Here is a 14,347-nt window from a genome sequence, read left to right on the forward strand (position 1 = left end):
AAATCCTAAAAGGCTTTTTAGCATCAGAAAAATAATCTGCAGCACATTTTTTAATAAGGAGATATCAAAAACGGACAAAATATGATTAAAAAATGTTGATAAAGAAAAAAAAACTGATCAAGAGAGCCTAAAGTTTGTTCAAATCCTAGAAACAGCTCACAGTTCTGTAGATGTTGGATCCCTGCATGGTTGTGTGTCTGTTTGTGTACACAGACCTTCTGATCTACTGCTCTGGTGAAGGTGTAGAATCTAACACTTTGTGTTTGTGGATCTTTCCCACGAGGAAGATGCCATTTCTGCTTTTTTTTTTTCAAATTTTGCTTCATGATTTTTTTATTTATTTTGTTTTAACATAGAGCACCCTCTCGAGTGAGCAGTTCAAATCATTAATTAATTGATAACATTTTAGCTCTAAGTTTTTACCACATCTTAACATTTTCATCCATCTGCCAAAGACCTCCTGAAAATTCTCAATTTCTTTAGATGACATCCCCCAAACCAAGTGGATCCCTGTAATTCAAGTGTTTTCTTTAAGTTATTCTAGTCTCGCCATGAGGACTTCCTCTCTCCTGTTACACCCCCTTTCATTGTTTCATGTCGTCTTAAATTAAAGATAGATATCGGCCTTCAGCTTTTGGAATATAACACCTCTGTGTATGACTTTGATCGAGTGCAGTGTTATTGTTTGATGACCTTTTTTCGTCTACTTTAATTTCAAGCTTTAATTTCACTATAAAAAGAATGGTGCCTGTCTTCAATTTGATATGTATTAAATATGTATTACATGACTCGACAGTACAGTTTGATCTATTAACAGTTTAAACAGACTCAATCATTTATAAACTGTGAAATTTAATTCATGAATTTAATATTATGGAATAAAATGTGCAGGCTGTTCTACTGTGTCTGTTGTTTTATCAGCTGAGGTCTAATAAGATCAGTTTACTGGTTGGCTCCCTCTAGCGACCAGATACAGGTACTGCATGCTTGTCCTGCACTGAGCTTCACCCACCAGCAGGAGGCAGTGTTACATTGGTGTATTTCAGCTCCGAGAATCCCCGCTTGCTTGCAGTTAACAGGTATTTAAACATTTTTAATTTTACTAAAACTTTGTTTAAGCATGCTGAATAAATAAATAAATAAATAATATATAACACCGCGAGTTTTCATATAAAACTAGCTATATTGTGTCAGACATCGTGAAAACGGTGCAGGCTTACATCAGGCGACAAGCGGCTAATTAGCTAATTAGCGGTTGAAAACGAGCTAATTTTCTAAAATTAGCTCATTTTATTGTGGAGGCTTTAGCTATAAAGAGTCTGCGATAGTTCCTTTTGGTTGTTTAAAAACCTTTTTATGACGTTCCTAATTGATGACATTAGGCTCAAATAGTTCAAAAAGCATTTCCCTCTTGACGGCATTAAAGAGTTCAAAAGCTGCTAAAGTTTTATGAGAGCGCGCGCGCCGCGCGGGCTCCAAGAGTTGAAGCAAAGCAGCTAATAGAAATGCAGAGGCGGAATGTTGTGCCAGCATTTGTATTTATCAGTCATAGCAACTACTACTTCTGTTTTTATGTCATTTTTTGTTATTATTTATTCTAAATTATCCTATCAGTGTAAGTGGAAAATTTAGTTGTTTTCTTTTTTTGAAAAATCTGAAGCAGTTAATTAATTAAACAAGTTTTAATTATTGACAAAATTAGCTCAAGCACATTTAAAGTTTATAAACTATTTAATTAAAGTTTTCCAATCAACTTAGCATTTTGAGTTTTATGAAAAAACTAATAAAATTCTATTCTATTCTATTCTACAATGACAATTCTAGTGAGAAGTGCAAAGTTATATAGCTGTAAATCTGATTTCTGCTGAATATTCCTCTAAATAAAATTAATAATTAATTGATTAATGGTATACTGCAAAAAAGGTAGCCTAAAAACAGGAATAGAACATTAATTTTAAGAAAAAAATCACTACAAAGTAGTAAAATGATCTGTCCATACAGCAAGTCTTGTTCACTTAACAAGAAATCTATAAGATACAAAAAAACTAGAGACAATGAGTTCCACACAAGCAAAGATATAACAAAAAAATCTAACTGTTACGTAAATTGCTTTAAATGGAAGGTTAAATAGTCCAATATTAAGTATTCTTTGCTAGATCTAAGCAAATTGATTATTTTTTATTAACCTAATTGGAGTTCATTTTGAATACAGTGAGAAAAAAATGAGTCTAAAAAGTGAAATTTACTAATTTGAGTACAAAACGAGAAGAAAATCTTACTACAATTTGGCCCATCTTAGTCAATTCTTACAAAATCTAGAACCAGCACTTATTATAAATATATTAAAATTTACATTTTAGTTTTCCAAAATAATGACATTAAATGCCAGTCTAAGTTGTCACATGTATTGAAGTTTAAAATAACAAATTTAAGCAAAAGTGACTGTAATTTGACATTTTTTTGTGTGTTTTAAATCAAGTTTTTGTATTGTCAAGAATAGAGCAAAATAATTTTGAGTTATTTTAATATTAATTTCTAGATTCTAGCTCTTTAAAAGGCAACATTTTTAAGTGTGCTGATTTTCAGAAAAAATTGGACCAAAGATAAGTTAAGTTGAGTTTGTAAAATACCTTGAATGTCTAAAAACAGGTTTTGAAATCTTTACAAGGATCAAACAGTTTGCAATGTGTGATGGTCGTCCTTCTATCTGGGCATGCATAAGGTTTCTGACCTTCTTTAGGTTCATCTGAGGAGTACATAAATGATCGGGTGAAGCAACATTCCTGCATAGGTTTGTGCCTCATCCTGCAGCAAAAAAAAAAATAAAAAAATGAAAAAATCCTTATAAGCTTGAGGGAAGCGTGCTCACCTGTAGCTTCTGTATCTGACGCTTTATGGCGCCTGCAGGGGAAATGGCAAACACATGAAGAACAGGAAAAAAAACATATTTTTAGTAGTAAATTGTTACTTTTTTGGAACATTTTGGAATGAGCATTCAAAAATATCCTTTTAGCAGTTCCAAGTTAGTTTAGTTTGACTGATAAGAATGTTATGCCACGTTTTAGTTTGCCGTGAAAGTATTTTTATCCTAGTACGCTTGTGTTTGTGTGACTGAGGGCAGCCTCAGTATCCTGTGGCGCTGACCACGAGAAAAACTGCTCAGGTTCTGTTGTCTCGCTCTTTTTGTAAACACGTACAATGCCACATTCATCTTGTCTTCACATGCCTGCCACATATATACTCAAAAACTCTTCAGTTCTGTTTTTGCCAGCCGGGCCCCAAAAATAGTTCCTAGATGGTCTGAAATTTCTACTGGGGTGAACTCTAAATGGGATGTGTGGTGGAGGAAATGATCATGCCAGTTGGTTGTTAGGTCTTTTTGTTAAATGCTACTCCTTAGAAAGAAGTTTTTTTTTCTTTAACTTTTAAGAAAGCAATAAAATCAACATTTCAAAAATATTTTGCCTCTTTAAAGTCTCACTCCAATCATCTTTTGATATATTGTGAAAGAATTCCCAGTGATCTTTTAACTGATGATTGCCATTTTTTGCCAAAATAAAAAAAAAAAAACTGCCTTTTTAATGACATAGTTTCTGCAGAGCGGCAGTAGTTCATTAAAAATGTATCTCTGAGTTATGGGTGGGATCGTCGATGTAAAACAACCACTTCTCATCACCCTGAGCTATATAGGCTAATGGTGCTATGCTAGCTTGTTGCATACACAAAGTTGGACGCCATATTGGAGAGGGCGAGATGCCAGTTTACTCCTGTGCTACATTTGAACAAACAGAGCAGGAAGTAAATTATTACTGTTGGCTAATAAAGGAGAACTATTAAAATACATTGTAGTAATATGTGAGTGAGTTTACTCTCAATGGTGAACGTTTAGGCTGATCTTGTAGCCTATTCAAAGTCAATGATAGCTTTAGACATCTCCATGTTTTCTACGTTTTTTGTTTCCTGGAGGATGGCTGTGGTATTTGTAGGTGTTCAACCTCAGATAAAACCAGACGACCTCCGGGTTAGCCTATTACTAAACGGAGGAAAAGAAACTACCCAAGATTTCCTTATTAGCAAAGAGAGAACCACCATGCACCAAATTCCCATACGGCAAGCGGACAGGGACATTTGGCGTATGGAAAACTGCCGGCCAGGTGTTGTGCGAGTGCTCAAGTCCTTCCAATAGTGCTCGAGTCCTTCCGATAGAGCCCGAGTCCTTCCAATAGAGCAGGAGTACCCAAATCCCGGCCTCAAGGCCCAGCTTCCTGCTGGTTTTCCAGAAATCTTACTTCATCTGAGGTTGATTATGTGGATCAAGTGTTTGACCAATAAGGAGATTCAATGGCAGCTTGGTTGGAAAGCATGTAAGACATCAGCCCTTGAGGCCTGGATTTGGGCATACCTGTGATAGAGGCTGGGTGGGAGTTACTTGTGGATCTACTTGTGCATTTGTCCACACAGCGTGCTCTAAGGCGAACGCCAGACCGTCCAGACTGTTTACCGGGCGGCAATGTTCTCAGTCCACTTTGACCGCATCATACCAGCCCACATACAACGGGCGCAAGCGGTCTGCGGCGATGTTGGTTTCCCACTTACCCGTTAACATACACGGACCGAGAGATCTAACAGTTTGTGTAAATCGTAGTCTTTGTGTAGATTTGAATAAAATCAAAACCATGTATCAGGTAGACATTGTGTTTCCTACATAATGACCTATTTATTTATAGAAATTTGTTTTATCTGTCAGATCTTTTACAAAAACATTAATACTACAACATGAGTCCTATTTTTGTGATGATTAGAGTTTTTGCTTTTTAAAATTGGACCAAAAGTAAGCATTTTATTGTCATTTTACTGCTAGGCTGTGTCTCAATGTTTACTGACCTTTCCAATATGGCGTCGCTTTTTATGCATCTTTGATAATAGTAACAGGCTAGCATAGTGTCTCCAGCAATATAACTCATTGGTTTATACACTATTCTGCTAACTTCCAGCCCCTCACACCCCCAACCTAACATAACAGGTGCAACAAAAATGGCGAGCACTATCAGAGCTATCCAGCCGTACAGTTTTTTTAGCCAGATACTATCCAGTTTATTTTCTATGTCACAACTACAATCTTTTTCAAACAGCATTTTTTTAGTCTGCTCCTAATTTACAACAATTTGAATAAAGAAATACTCAGAAATGGAAATTGAAGTTTGATTTCTTTATATGTTAAAAACAAAATTTTAATCTGAGTGGATCTTTACAGTATTTCTTGTACTTTCTCAGTTAAAAATGACAGCTTTTCTGTTAGTTTTCAATGTTAGAATTGAGAATTTTATGAATGAAAGTTTCACTTTTTTTTAAATCTACAAAATGCAGTTTTTTAAAACGGAAATGTATCAAGTAAATCGATGTTTAGTTGAATCAGAGTTTAATATATTCTTAAATATGTCCAAAGGAAGCCCCCCCCCACTCTTAGAAACTTCCTCCTTCATTCACCACCCCCCTGACTCTCTCCTGGGACCCTCACTAGAGTCTGAAGGGTCTCCAGTGCCAAAGCGCAGGAAATCACAGCTGCAGTCTTCCCCCTTTCAGCATGTTTGGGACTGAGTGTGTGTGTTAGTGTCTATGGAAGTGTGTGTGTGTGGATTTAGGTCAGGGTGTGTGCTCTCGTCTCTGTATGTTTGTGTCTCCGTCTCTCTACCATCCACTTTATCTGGCGGGATGACGCTACTTTCTATTCCCACTTCTTTAGTGCAGGAGTTTCCAGTGCAGTTAAAGTCTGGCTTATACAGCCTTATAAACACTCTGTAGGCTTGAACTGTGTGTCATTGTGGTTAATACTACAGCACTGACTCCACATAACTGCTGTGGTGGAGCCGCACATATTCTGAGTGCACTTACACTTCTTTTTTTCATTGCTTATTGTTTTTTTTATTATTTTTCCCATTTCTTGTTGATCTATGTTATTCTGTTTTTTAACTTAATATGAACACATGAATATAATGGTATATTTTTGTGGATAGAGACAATTAAACATGATATAAAATGGACAAAAATAACTTTTTTATTTGCTCTTGAAGAGTTTAGAGTTCAACTCTGATAGAAATAGTGTTTTAAGTGTTTTTAACATGTTTATTGTGTCATTTTTCTGATAATGGAGGACATATATTATGAAGAGGACACTTAAAATAGAATTTCCTGAATTTTTTATTCAAATTGATGTGAACAGAAGTAGAAAAAAAAGTACCATCTGAAAAAAAATCCTGTTTGTGACGTAAACTTTTTTTTAAGCTAGCCCTGCTCCACTCCATTCAGATACGTAAAGCGATGTGTGATGGGAACAGGGGCGGGGTTGCTCCACACCACAACTCAGAGACAAATTTCTGCTGTACTACTGCTGCTTTACAGAAACTATATCCTAGAAAACAAAATTATTATTTTTTATTTTAGCAAAAAAAAAAAAACTGCATCATGATAAGACCACTGAACACTTTAAAAACAGATCAAAAGATTAACGGAGTGGGACAGCTGGACCCAAAACAATCCACTGCTTTATCTAAAATATTTTCATTTAACTGTAAATAATATGTTATCAACTAAAAAATATCTTTAAAATTTATTGCAGTGTTCTGAAAGGAGAAGATTCACCCACTAACATTTTATCTAGATAAAATATTTTTGTCCCTCCTTATCTTAAACCTCTTAGAGTCCACGTTCGCAGCCGTTATTCTTTGTCGTTTCCAGCCTCCACCCGGCATCTTTCTGCCACACGAGCTCCATGTTCAGGCAGCTCTCTGCTCCGAGTCTGAAGCTTTAATAGGCGCAGTGCGGCTCTGTAGCACCGGCTGCCTTTGTTTTGGTTACAGATAAAATCACTGAAGGAAAACACAACAGTGGAGCGAGGGAGAGAGAGAGCTTGAGAAGATGTAGGAATCCTCGTGGATGTGGAAAAAACAAGAAAATCACACGGTCAATTTGCTGGTTTTATTTTACATGTCCTGAACAAGGAAGATAAAGGAACTAATAAGTGATTAACTAGATTTAAGTTAAATAATATCTCATATTTATTTTCTTGAATGGATAGTTATTGTTTAGAGTATAATAAAGTTTGACTTTATTTTAATCCAACTTAGCTTGATCTCTAGCGTCATGTGGAGATGAGCTTTCCTGGGGAAGACTGGACCGACTTGGATGAGAGAGATGGTCAATGAGAGGAGAAGTAGGTGGGGGGGGCTGGGGAGAGGGTTATAGGCAGCAAAAGATAGGGATGGGGGAGTGAGAAGAAAGAGGAGGGAAAAAAATGACTTCACGCCACGACTGGACTGCCCCCTTTTTTCCCTCAACCTCTCTCTGTCTCTCAACTTTTTTCCTCCCTCCTCCTCCTCCTCCTCCTCCTCCTCTGGATGTGTTTTTTAATGATTTGGGGAGAAGAAGGGAAGAAGCATTTGGAGCTTGGCTGTCGGCAAAGGCAGGAGTGCAGCAGCCTTGTGGGCTTCACATTGGGACTAAAGAGGACTGGAAAGGCTTTGTGGATGTGATACTCAGACTGAATGACAGGGGAGATACCGAGCTTTGCATGACAGACTCCTCAAAAGCGTACTATAGCAGTCTGGAGTGAACTGGAAAACTGTATTTTTGTTGTTAAATCCGGCAGGGAAGCAACTTTTTTAAGTTAATTAATTATTCAAAGATTTTTCCATTGATCAGAACTGCTTTGAATGGATTCTTTACCCTCAATTAGCAATGCTTTTGAGGAACTCTGCACTGAGTTACTATGAGGACACTGATTGAAGCTTAGAAAACTTTATTTTTTCTATAATTCTTAGAAGTAAAGTACTTTTAGCTCTAAGTATTGAATTTCTTCAGCAGTGGTGCTTTTTGTAGACTGTCACTATGTTTTCTTGGCACTGTTTAATAGCATCATGGGCTAATTTTCTTCTAATCCTGTGCATTGTGGCTGCATGGACCTCAGCTTTGCCAGCTGGCCAGCAGTCCCAGCTGAAGCCTCAGAGGTCCAGGCAGATGTCACCTTTGTCATCAGCTGGCAACTTGTCAGAAAGCGCAGAGAGCAAAGTGGAACGCCTGGGCCTGGCGTTCAAGCGGAACGTCCGCGTGCTGCGCGAGAAAAGCCTCTGTCTGGACCTGGTCTTCCTGGTGGACGAGTCGTCCAGCGTGGGCGCCAACAACTTCCAGAGCGAGCTGAGGTTTATCCGCAAGATGCTGTCTGACTTCCCCGTCGCACCGGAGAACACGCGAGTGGCACTGGTGACCTTCTCATCCAAGACCAATGTGGTGACGAGGGTGGACCACATCTCAGCGCCCAAGCCGCGCCAGCACAAGTGCTCCCTGTTCAACCAGGAGATCCCGGCCATTAACTACAGAGGAGGAGGAACTTTCACCAGAGGAGCGTTTCAGAGGGCAGCTGTGAGTAAGACTTGTGGATTTAATGTAGATATCAGAGGGAAGTAAATCACTTTCTGTCTGCTTGAAGTGTGAGCTAATATTTAGATTACTCGCTGACGTTTTTGTGCCAGAAATATTGGCTCCATGTCTAGTCGGTGTGTGTTATTCTTCAGCCAGCTGTGTGAGTGTGTGCAGGGAGTCGTTGTGGCTCATAGAGGTTGATGTTAATGAGGCCTTGCAAGGCTCTGCTGTTGCTGCTTCCTCCAAATTACACAGCAGCAGACAGTGAGGGGAAGCTGCTTGCTGGGTAATTGTTCAGCGATGAAAATTCCAGAAAGAGCGAGCCGAAGCATGTGCCGAGATCCACACAGACGCGCTCCAACTTTCGGAAACTAGAGCATATTGCACACACTCTGTGCAGTTTAGATTTCACGTCTGACTTTTTGGATCTCTCTCACACTGAATATGTCCAAGATTTAAGCGTTCAGGGTTATCTGGGGTAACAGAGGGTCAAAATGTTAGCTTGTTTATAGTGTGTTGATTGGAGCTGCCTGACACTCAGAAGCACACATGAATGCTTGTGCGAGCCGGACAGATGGCACAGTTCATTTGTCAAGTCCAAACAGCCCAGCTGTAAAAGCTGTGTTGGTGGTATAGGGGCCGGTCCTGTAAAAACACACACAAAACACATCTGCTCATGCATTAGATCTTACTCCATCCTGACAACTCCTTTTTTTTACTAAAGAGGACACATGTGGATTTGGAGGTCAAGATACATGCAGAAAACTAGTTGTTAAGTCACTTCATTTTATAGGAAAAACGTTTTAAAACAAATGCAATAAAATATTTAACTGACCTTATAAAACCTTAAAGGATTCTTTATTTTATCCATTAGATTTATCCAAAATTGAAGTTATTTCAAAGTTTTTTTTTATTAAGCTTGTAACCATATCCCTCAGCTTTTTAAAGCTTGGCCCTTAGGCCAATGTTTCATTGAAATGTCATTTGTTTATATCGTCTTATATCAGCCTTCATTAGAAGAGCCCTCTAAGTGAGCCTTAACTTGTTCAGAAACCCCCACAATGCTTTCATTGATTTGTACATCGAGGCAGTAGAGTGTGGCGTATTCCCTATAGGCACCGGGTCCTGCTTTTGTGAACTGAAATGTTTTCATTTTTAACTAATTTATGACGTTGAAGATTTCTTCACTGCTGTGCCGACTGTATGAATGGGAATAACAGGACAGCTCCATACTTCCTACACAGAGCGGAGGTATTTATTTGTAATGACAGATGGACCAAGCAGACATGGGTCCTTCCTTCAATAGATTAAATAGCATGATTTCAAATTATGACGTATTTTATTTTGGAAGAAAATCCAAAAATACTTATCATTTAATTGATTAGCTCTACTACTTTTTCATTTACACTGACGATTTTGACCACAAAACAGCGTTTATGTCCTTTTCCACAAGCTGACCTATGAGGCTAATCAACAAAGAGCATATCTGCTTGTCATTATGTAACCACTAAGTTGAAGTGCAGCAGTAAAAACATTGCTGAGTCGGGAGTTTGGAATTAGGAAATTGCCGAATTGACCAAACCTGCTTTCATCTGACTACTATGTATCCATTTCACGGAACATTTGCTTGTATAAATCAATGGAACATTGTGTTAAAAAATAGTTAAAATATGAGTGCAAAGATAGTTGATAATTGCACTATAATAAGAAGAATAATACCATATTTTATTCCCTTGGTGCGTCTTGGCTACTTTAAGTGCCGCAGAAAGCTGGGATCCATTAGGACACATTTTTCCACAAGCCATGCATGTAGAGACAGGGCCTTCCTCCAGCACTCTTCATTACTGTCTGTCTCTCCACTGACTGGCTATTGCTCTCTATCAAATTTGAAAGGAAAAAGTCAGTGCAGCAAAAGAAAAACCTTCAAGACTTTTAAAAGTTTGAATTAGTCATTGTTGATTTTGGCCTCCGTTGTTTAGTATATAATATAATAAAATATTTAGAATACTGCTTCCTAAATATCTATGAATAGTTCTTTGTAAGAAAATCACTTAAAAGATCTGTTTGTAGTGGTGATTAAAGTTATAAAGTTCTCATTTGTGTTGCCTAATCTTTAGTCACAACTGCCCTTACGGGTGGATATGGGCTGTCTGAGAGCGAAAAATGGGCAAACCTGCACAAAATATCAAATATCAAACCACTCACTGAGCCCATAGACAGAAAATGATCTCGGACATTTTATTTGGCCACAGGTGACAGGTTACAATCAACATTTATACAAGCTAGGGTGAAGTAGGTGAGATCCAATTATGTCATACCATTAAAAAAAATGTTTTCAACCTTCCAAACCATGCACACTGGCGTACAAGGAGCCCTTTAGTGCTGTTCAACTGTTTACCTTCTCAGTAGGCTCAATTTTAGCCTTTTAAAGGTAGAATAGTTTCAGCAAGAAACTTTCAGATTGTCAGAGGATCATATACTTTTTTCCTTTTTAAAAAGTGATTTCTTTAATCATTTTGGCTTTATAAACAAATCAATTAACCAAAACATTTGTAGGCATATAATGTTTTTGAATGCATGTGAAAATAAAAAAAGGTCTTTGAATTTTTTTTTTTAGTCTGCTTTACCTTTGTGCCGATTTTCTGTTGAGAAATACAAGAACAAAAGTTACTGCTTTTGGTTTTAAATAATGAAAACATCAATTGTTAGTTGTGTTATGCCTCATTAATTGGCTTGCTATTTTAGTTTTTTTTACAGTAATCCTTTTGGTTTTTGCAAGCAAGTCTTGATTTGTCAAAGAAAGGTTCAACACTTAAGTAAAGATTTTTTTTCTGGCAATGGCAGAAGCTTTTCTCAGCCATGCTTTTAATATTGGCTTTAATGTAGGTTAGATGTAACTGTGTGATAGTGTCTCAGTTTGGTTTACTTCATGATTAATGCAGTTGAATGTCAACATTTGCCACTTGCTAAAAGTGTTTCAAGTTTACACAGCAGTTTGGTTCAAGGATAGAAATCTTACAGAGTTAGGATTTCAGTTTTTTTTCACTGTTTACCCACAAAATTAGATTGGAGGAGGAGTTTATTTGGGAGCTGCGTGTCTTGATACGGTTGTCATTGCACATTTATCAAATAAATCATAAGGTGGACCGTAACTTCAGTGTCCATTCAGTCAAAGCCACTGGTGTCTGAGTTCTCAGAGGTAGCTGTAGTGACACAGAATGTTCCATAACTTTTGAAGAAAGTGTGGATTCACTTTAAAGTTTCATGTGGTCCCTGTGATGCACAACACAGGTTATAAAAGCAGTCTACAGATGGAAAGAGCAATGTTTACTCTATTTGGTAGTCAAGCTGAATAAAAGAATTCTGTTCTATGAACATTTGGTTATAGCTTCTAGACCATCTAAGAGTCATACAGCCTATTGCCAATGAATTACGTCAATATGTCTTATAGAAAACACTTTATAATTTAATGATAATATTTCAAAGATGATAAACTCTTTAGCTACTGGAAACAATTATCCGGTAATAGAGGGACTGAATACCCAAAGATCAGAAACCTTGATGCTTTCGTATCCTCAAACTGCTGGAAATAGAGAAGGGGATGGGAGAGAATGGAGTATGCTCCTGTCAACACGTAGAGGGCAGGGAAAACACCGTATAGATGCTGGTGAAGCAGACTTGAGGGTTGAGGAGAGTCACCCTGAATTCCTTAAGTCCCTGGAAGTTGTTGGGCTGTCATCGATGTCATTCCTGTGGATCACACATGCCAGAGTGGCTTCAAGGAGACACTGAGAGGTCTGTTTCACAGAAAAGCCATGTAACTTTTATCCCAGTTGTGGAACATTGTACAAGTTTATTGTATTTATAGGATACTCAAAGGGATGTCTGACATCTCCCAACCAGTCTTTATGTGATTTTGGAGTTATTATGACTGTCTGTCTGAAAAAGTAATATAATATTTTTGACCATTTAATACAATGTCTTTAGTCCCACTATGGACAATATTGATGAGAGGTTGTATTTTATAAAGTTTTTACATGTTTAAAATGGCCACATCTGCAGAGGCAAGTTAAAACCATAATTTAATTAATGTGCTTAACTGTCACATAATGTGAACATTAATAAAACAAATTTACATAACTATGTTTCAATTTTTCTATACATTGAGAGAAATGCCAAATATGAACCTTTCATACCAGTTTCTATCAAATGGGTTATATGCATTGGTTTTTCTCTGACGGTAATAGCTCATGTTGCTTTGGGACTGTGGCTACAGATCTACTACAAGTGGTGCTGTGTAAAGAAAAGACGCTGGTACTTTAGAGCGGCTGTGTTCAGTTGAATTTTGGACTGCTTTTATGGAGAACAGACCTCGCAAAAAACATTTTTAAGAAGCGCACAGGGGGATAGAATTTGTGGGAGCTCTGAACTTCATTGTCTTTAGTAACATCATATATTGCTTTACAAAAACAAATTGTTGCTGTTGTGTCACATGGTCTAGATCAGAGGTCTGCCACCTTCAATGTTTAAACAGTCAATTGGGTCGATTTCTCACCAACCACCAACTCAGCAGGAGCCACAAACTCTTACAAGAATAAAACTCTCCTTTGTGTTTGTTATTTTCACTATTATGGTAAAGATAAAAAAAATGTTTTTTGCATGAATAAAGCATAAATATTACAAGAAAAATAGCTTTTTTCCCCCTAAATATGAAAATGGTTATTACTTTTGACACAACTCCCTTTCAAAATAAAAGACATAAGGTCATCAGGGATTTAAACAAAGACTATATACAGTTTATTTGATAGATTTTGGTGTAAATTCATAAACTTAGTGAAGTTGAATTAACTAGGAGCTAATTATCGACCTTTACTGTGTTTTTCGGACCATACAGCACTATTAAAACCCTTGAAACGGTCCGGTTTATAATCTGGTGTATGTAAATTCTGGTTGGGCTAACTGACCTTGAGTTCGTTGGTACGCTGCGGTCTTTCGAAATGTTTTAGAACGATTATGAAGCTGTAACGCTTGATGGATTGTTGGGGCATTATGGGTACCGTTGTCTGGTACCTGGTGGAGTGATACATACTCTTCTTTAAATGTTTGTGAATTAGTTGAATAAAGTTTGACTGTTTTGTTTTGATTAATGTGCCTCAGAGTCAGAAAAAACATTTTGATTTTCTTTAGCCAGAGAGCCACAAAGGAGGAGTCAAAGAGCCACATGTGGCTCTGGAGCCTCAGGTTGCAGACCTCTGGTCAAGACTAACGTCTTTTGACAAATTTAACAAAAGACTATCATGTCAGTCATTCTCATTTCTCAACAAAACATCTTTTAGACCCTTATAGTAATAAACAAAATAGTTTGATTTGTTTTTTCTGTGTGGTACCGTTGACGTATGTACTGCACAGTTAGAGTTGACCGCTGTAGACCACCGTTGTAGATCAAGAAGTTATAAAATTATAAATTATAAAATTGTTTTGTGATTCTTTTTGAGTCCCAGCTACCAACATTTTTACTAAAAAGCTTTTCAGTGTTTTTGAATGATCCAATCCTTTTTCGCATAGTCAACAAAGCGTGACTTTAAACTACAACACTCAGCTTTGGCATATTTTTTGAACCATTACAGCTACCGTAGTTGGGAGCCTGGCAAGTGATGCAGATAATGAGTAAACATATTAAACCGAAAAGTGAGTGTATTTTTTATTTTATATGTCGCAACTGAACAATGTTGAGATTTTGTGTGAGTACATTTTAATCTATGTGTCATGTTGCACTCTCTGCAAAAGTGAACTAATGCAGATAAAAGACAAACATGAAGAACAACACAGTTCAGTAGAAAAACTTCCCATCGATCCTTCTGACCAATCATCATCTTCCTCTAAGCCCCTATAGAGCTTCTGGGTAGTGTAGTCTACTTCACTCTACTGCTTA

At 37.3% G+C, this 14,347-nt stretch overlaps 1 protein-coding gene across 4 annotated transcripts in view; it reads left to right on the forward strand.

Moving 5' to 3' along the window:
- The first annotated feature begins 1,047 nt into the window (after positions 1-1,047).
- svep1 (sushi, von Willebrand factor type A, EGF and pentraxin domain containing 1) overlaps positions 1,048-14,347 on the forward strand; it is an 82,518-nt gene continuing 69,218 nt past the window's right edge. For 2 of the 4 annotated variants that reach the window (XM_024287531.2, XM_024287533.2), the window contains exon 1: positions 5,201-8,415. In XM_024287531.2, coding sequence (XP_024143299.1) covers positions 7,885-8,415 — 531 coding nt within the window. In that variant the 5' untranslated portion in view covers positions 5,201-7,884. Of the gene's footprint in view, positions 1,080-5,200; positions 8,416-14,347 lie in introns of those variants that run through there. The other 2 variants (XM_024287532.1, XM_024287534.2) reach the window with 2 other exon arrangements.

Source organism: Oryzias melastigma, linkage group LG18 (genome assembly GCF_002922805.2).
Source record: "Oryzias melastigma strain HK-1 linkage group LG18, ASM292280v2, whole genome shotgun sequence".
Classification (NCBI taxonomy): Eukaryota; Metazoa; Chordata; class Actinopteri; order Beloniformes; family Adrianichthyidae; genus Oryzias; species Oryzias melastigma.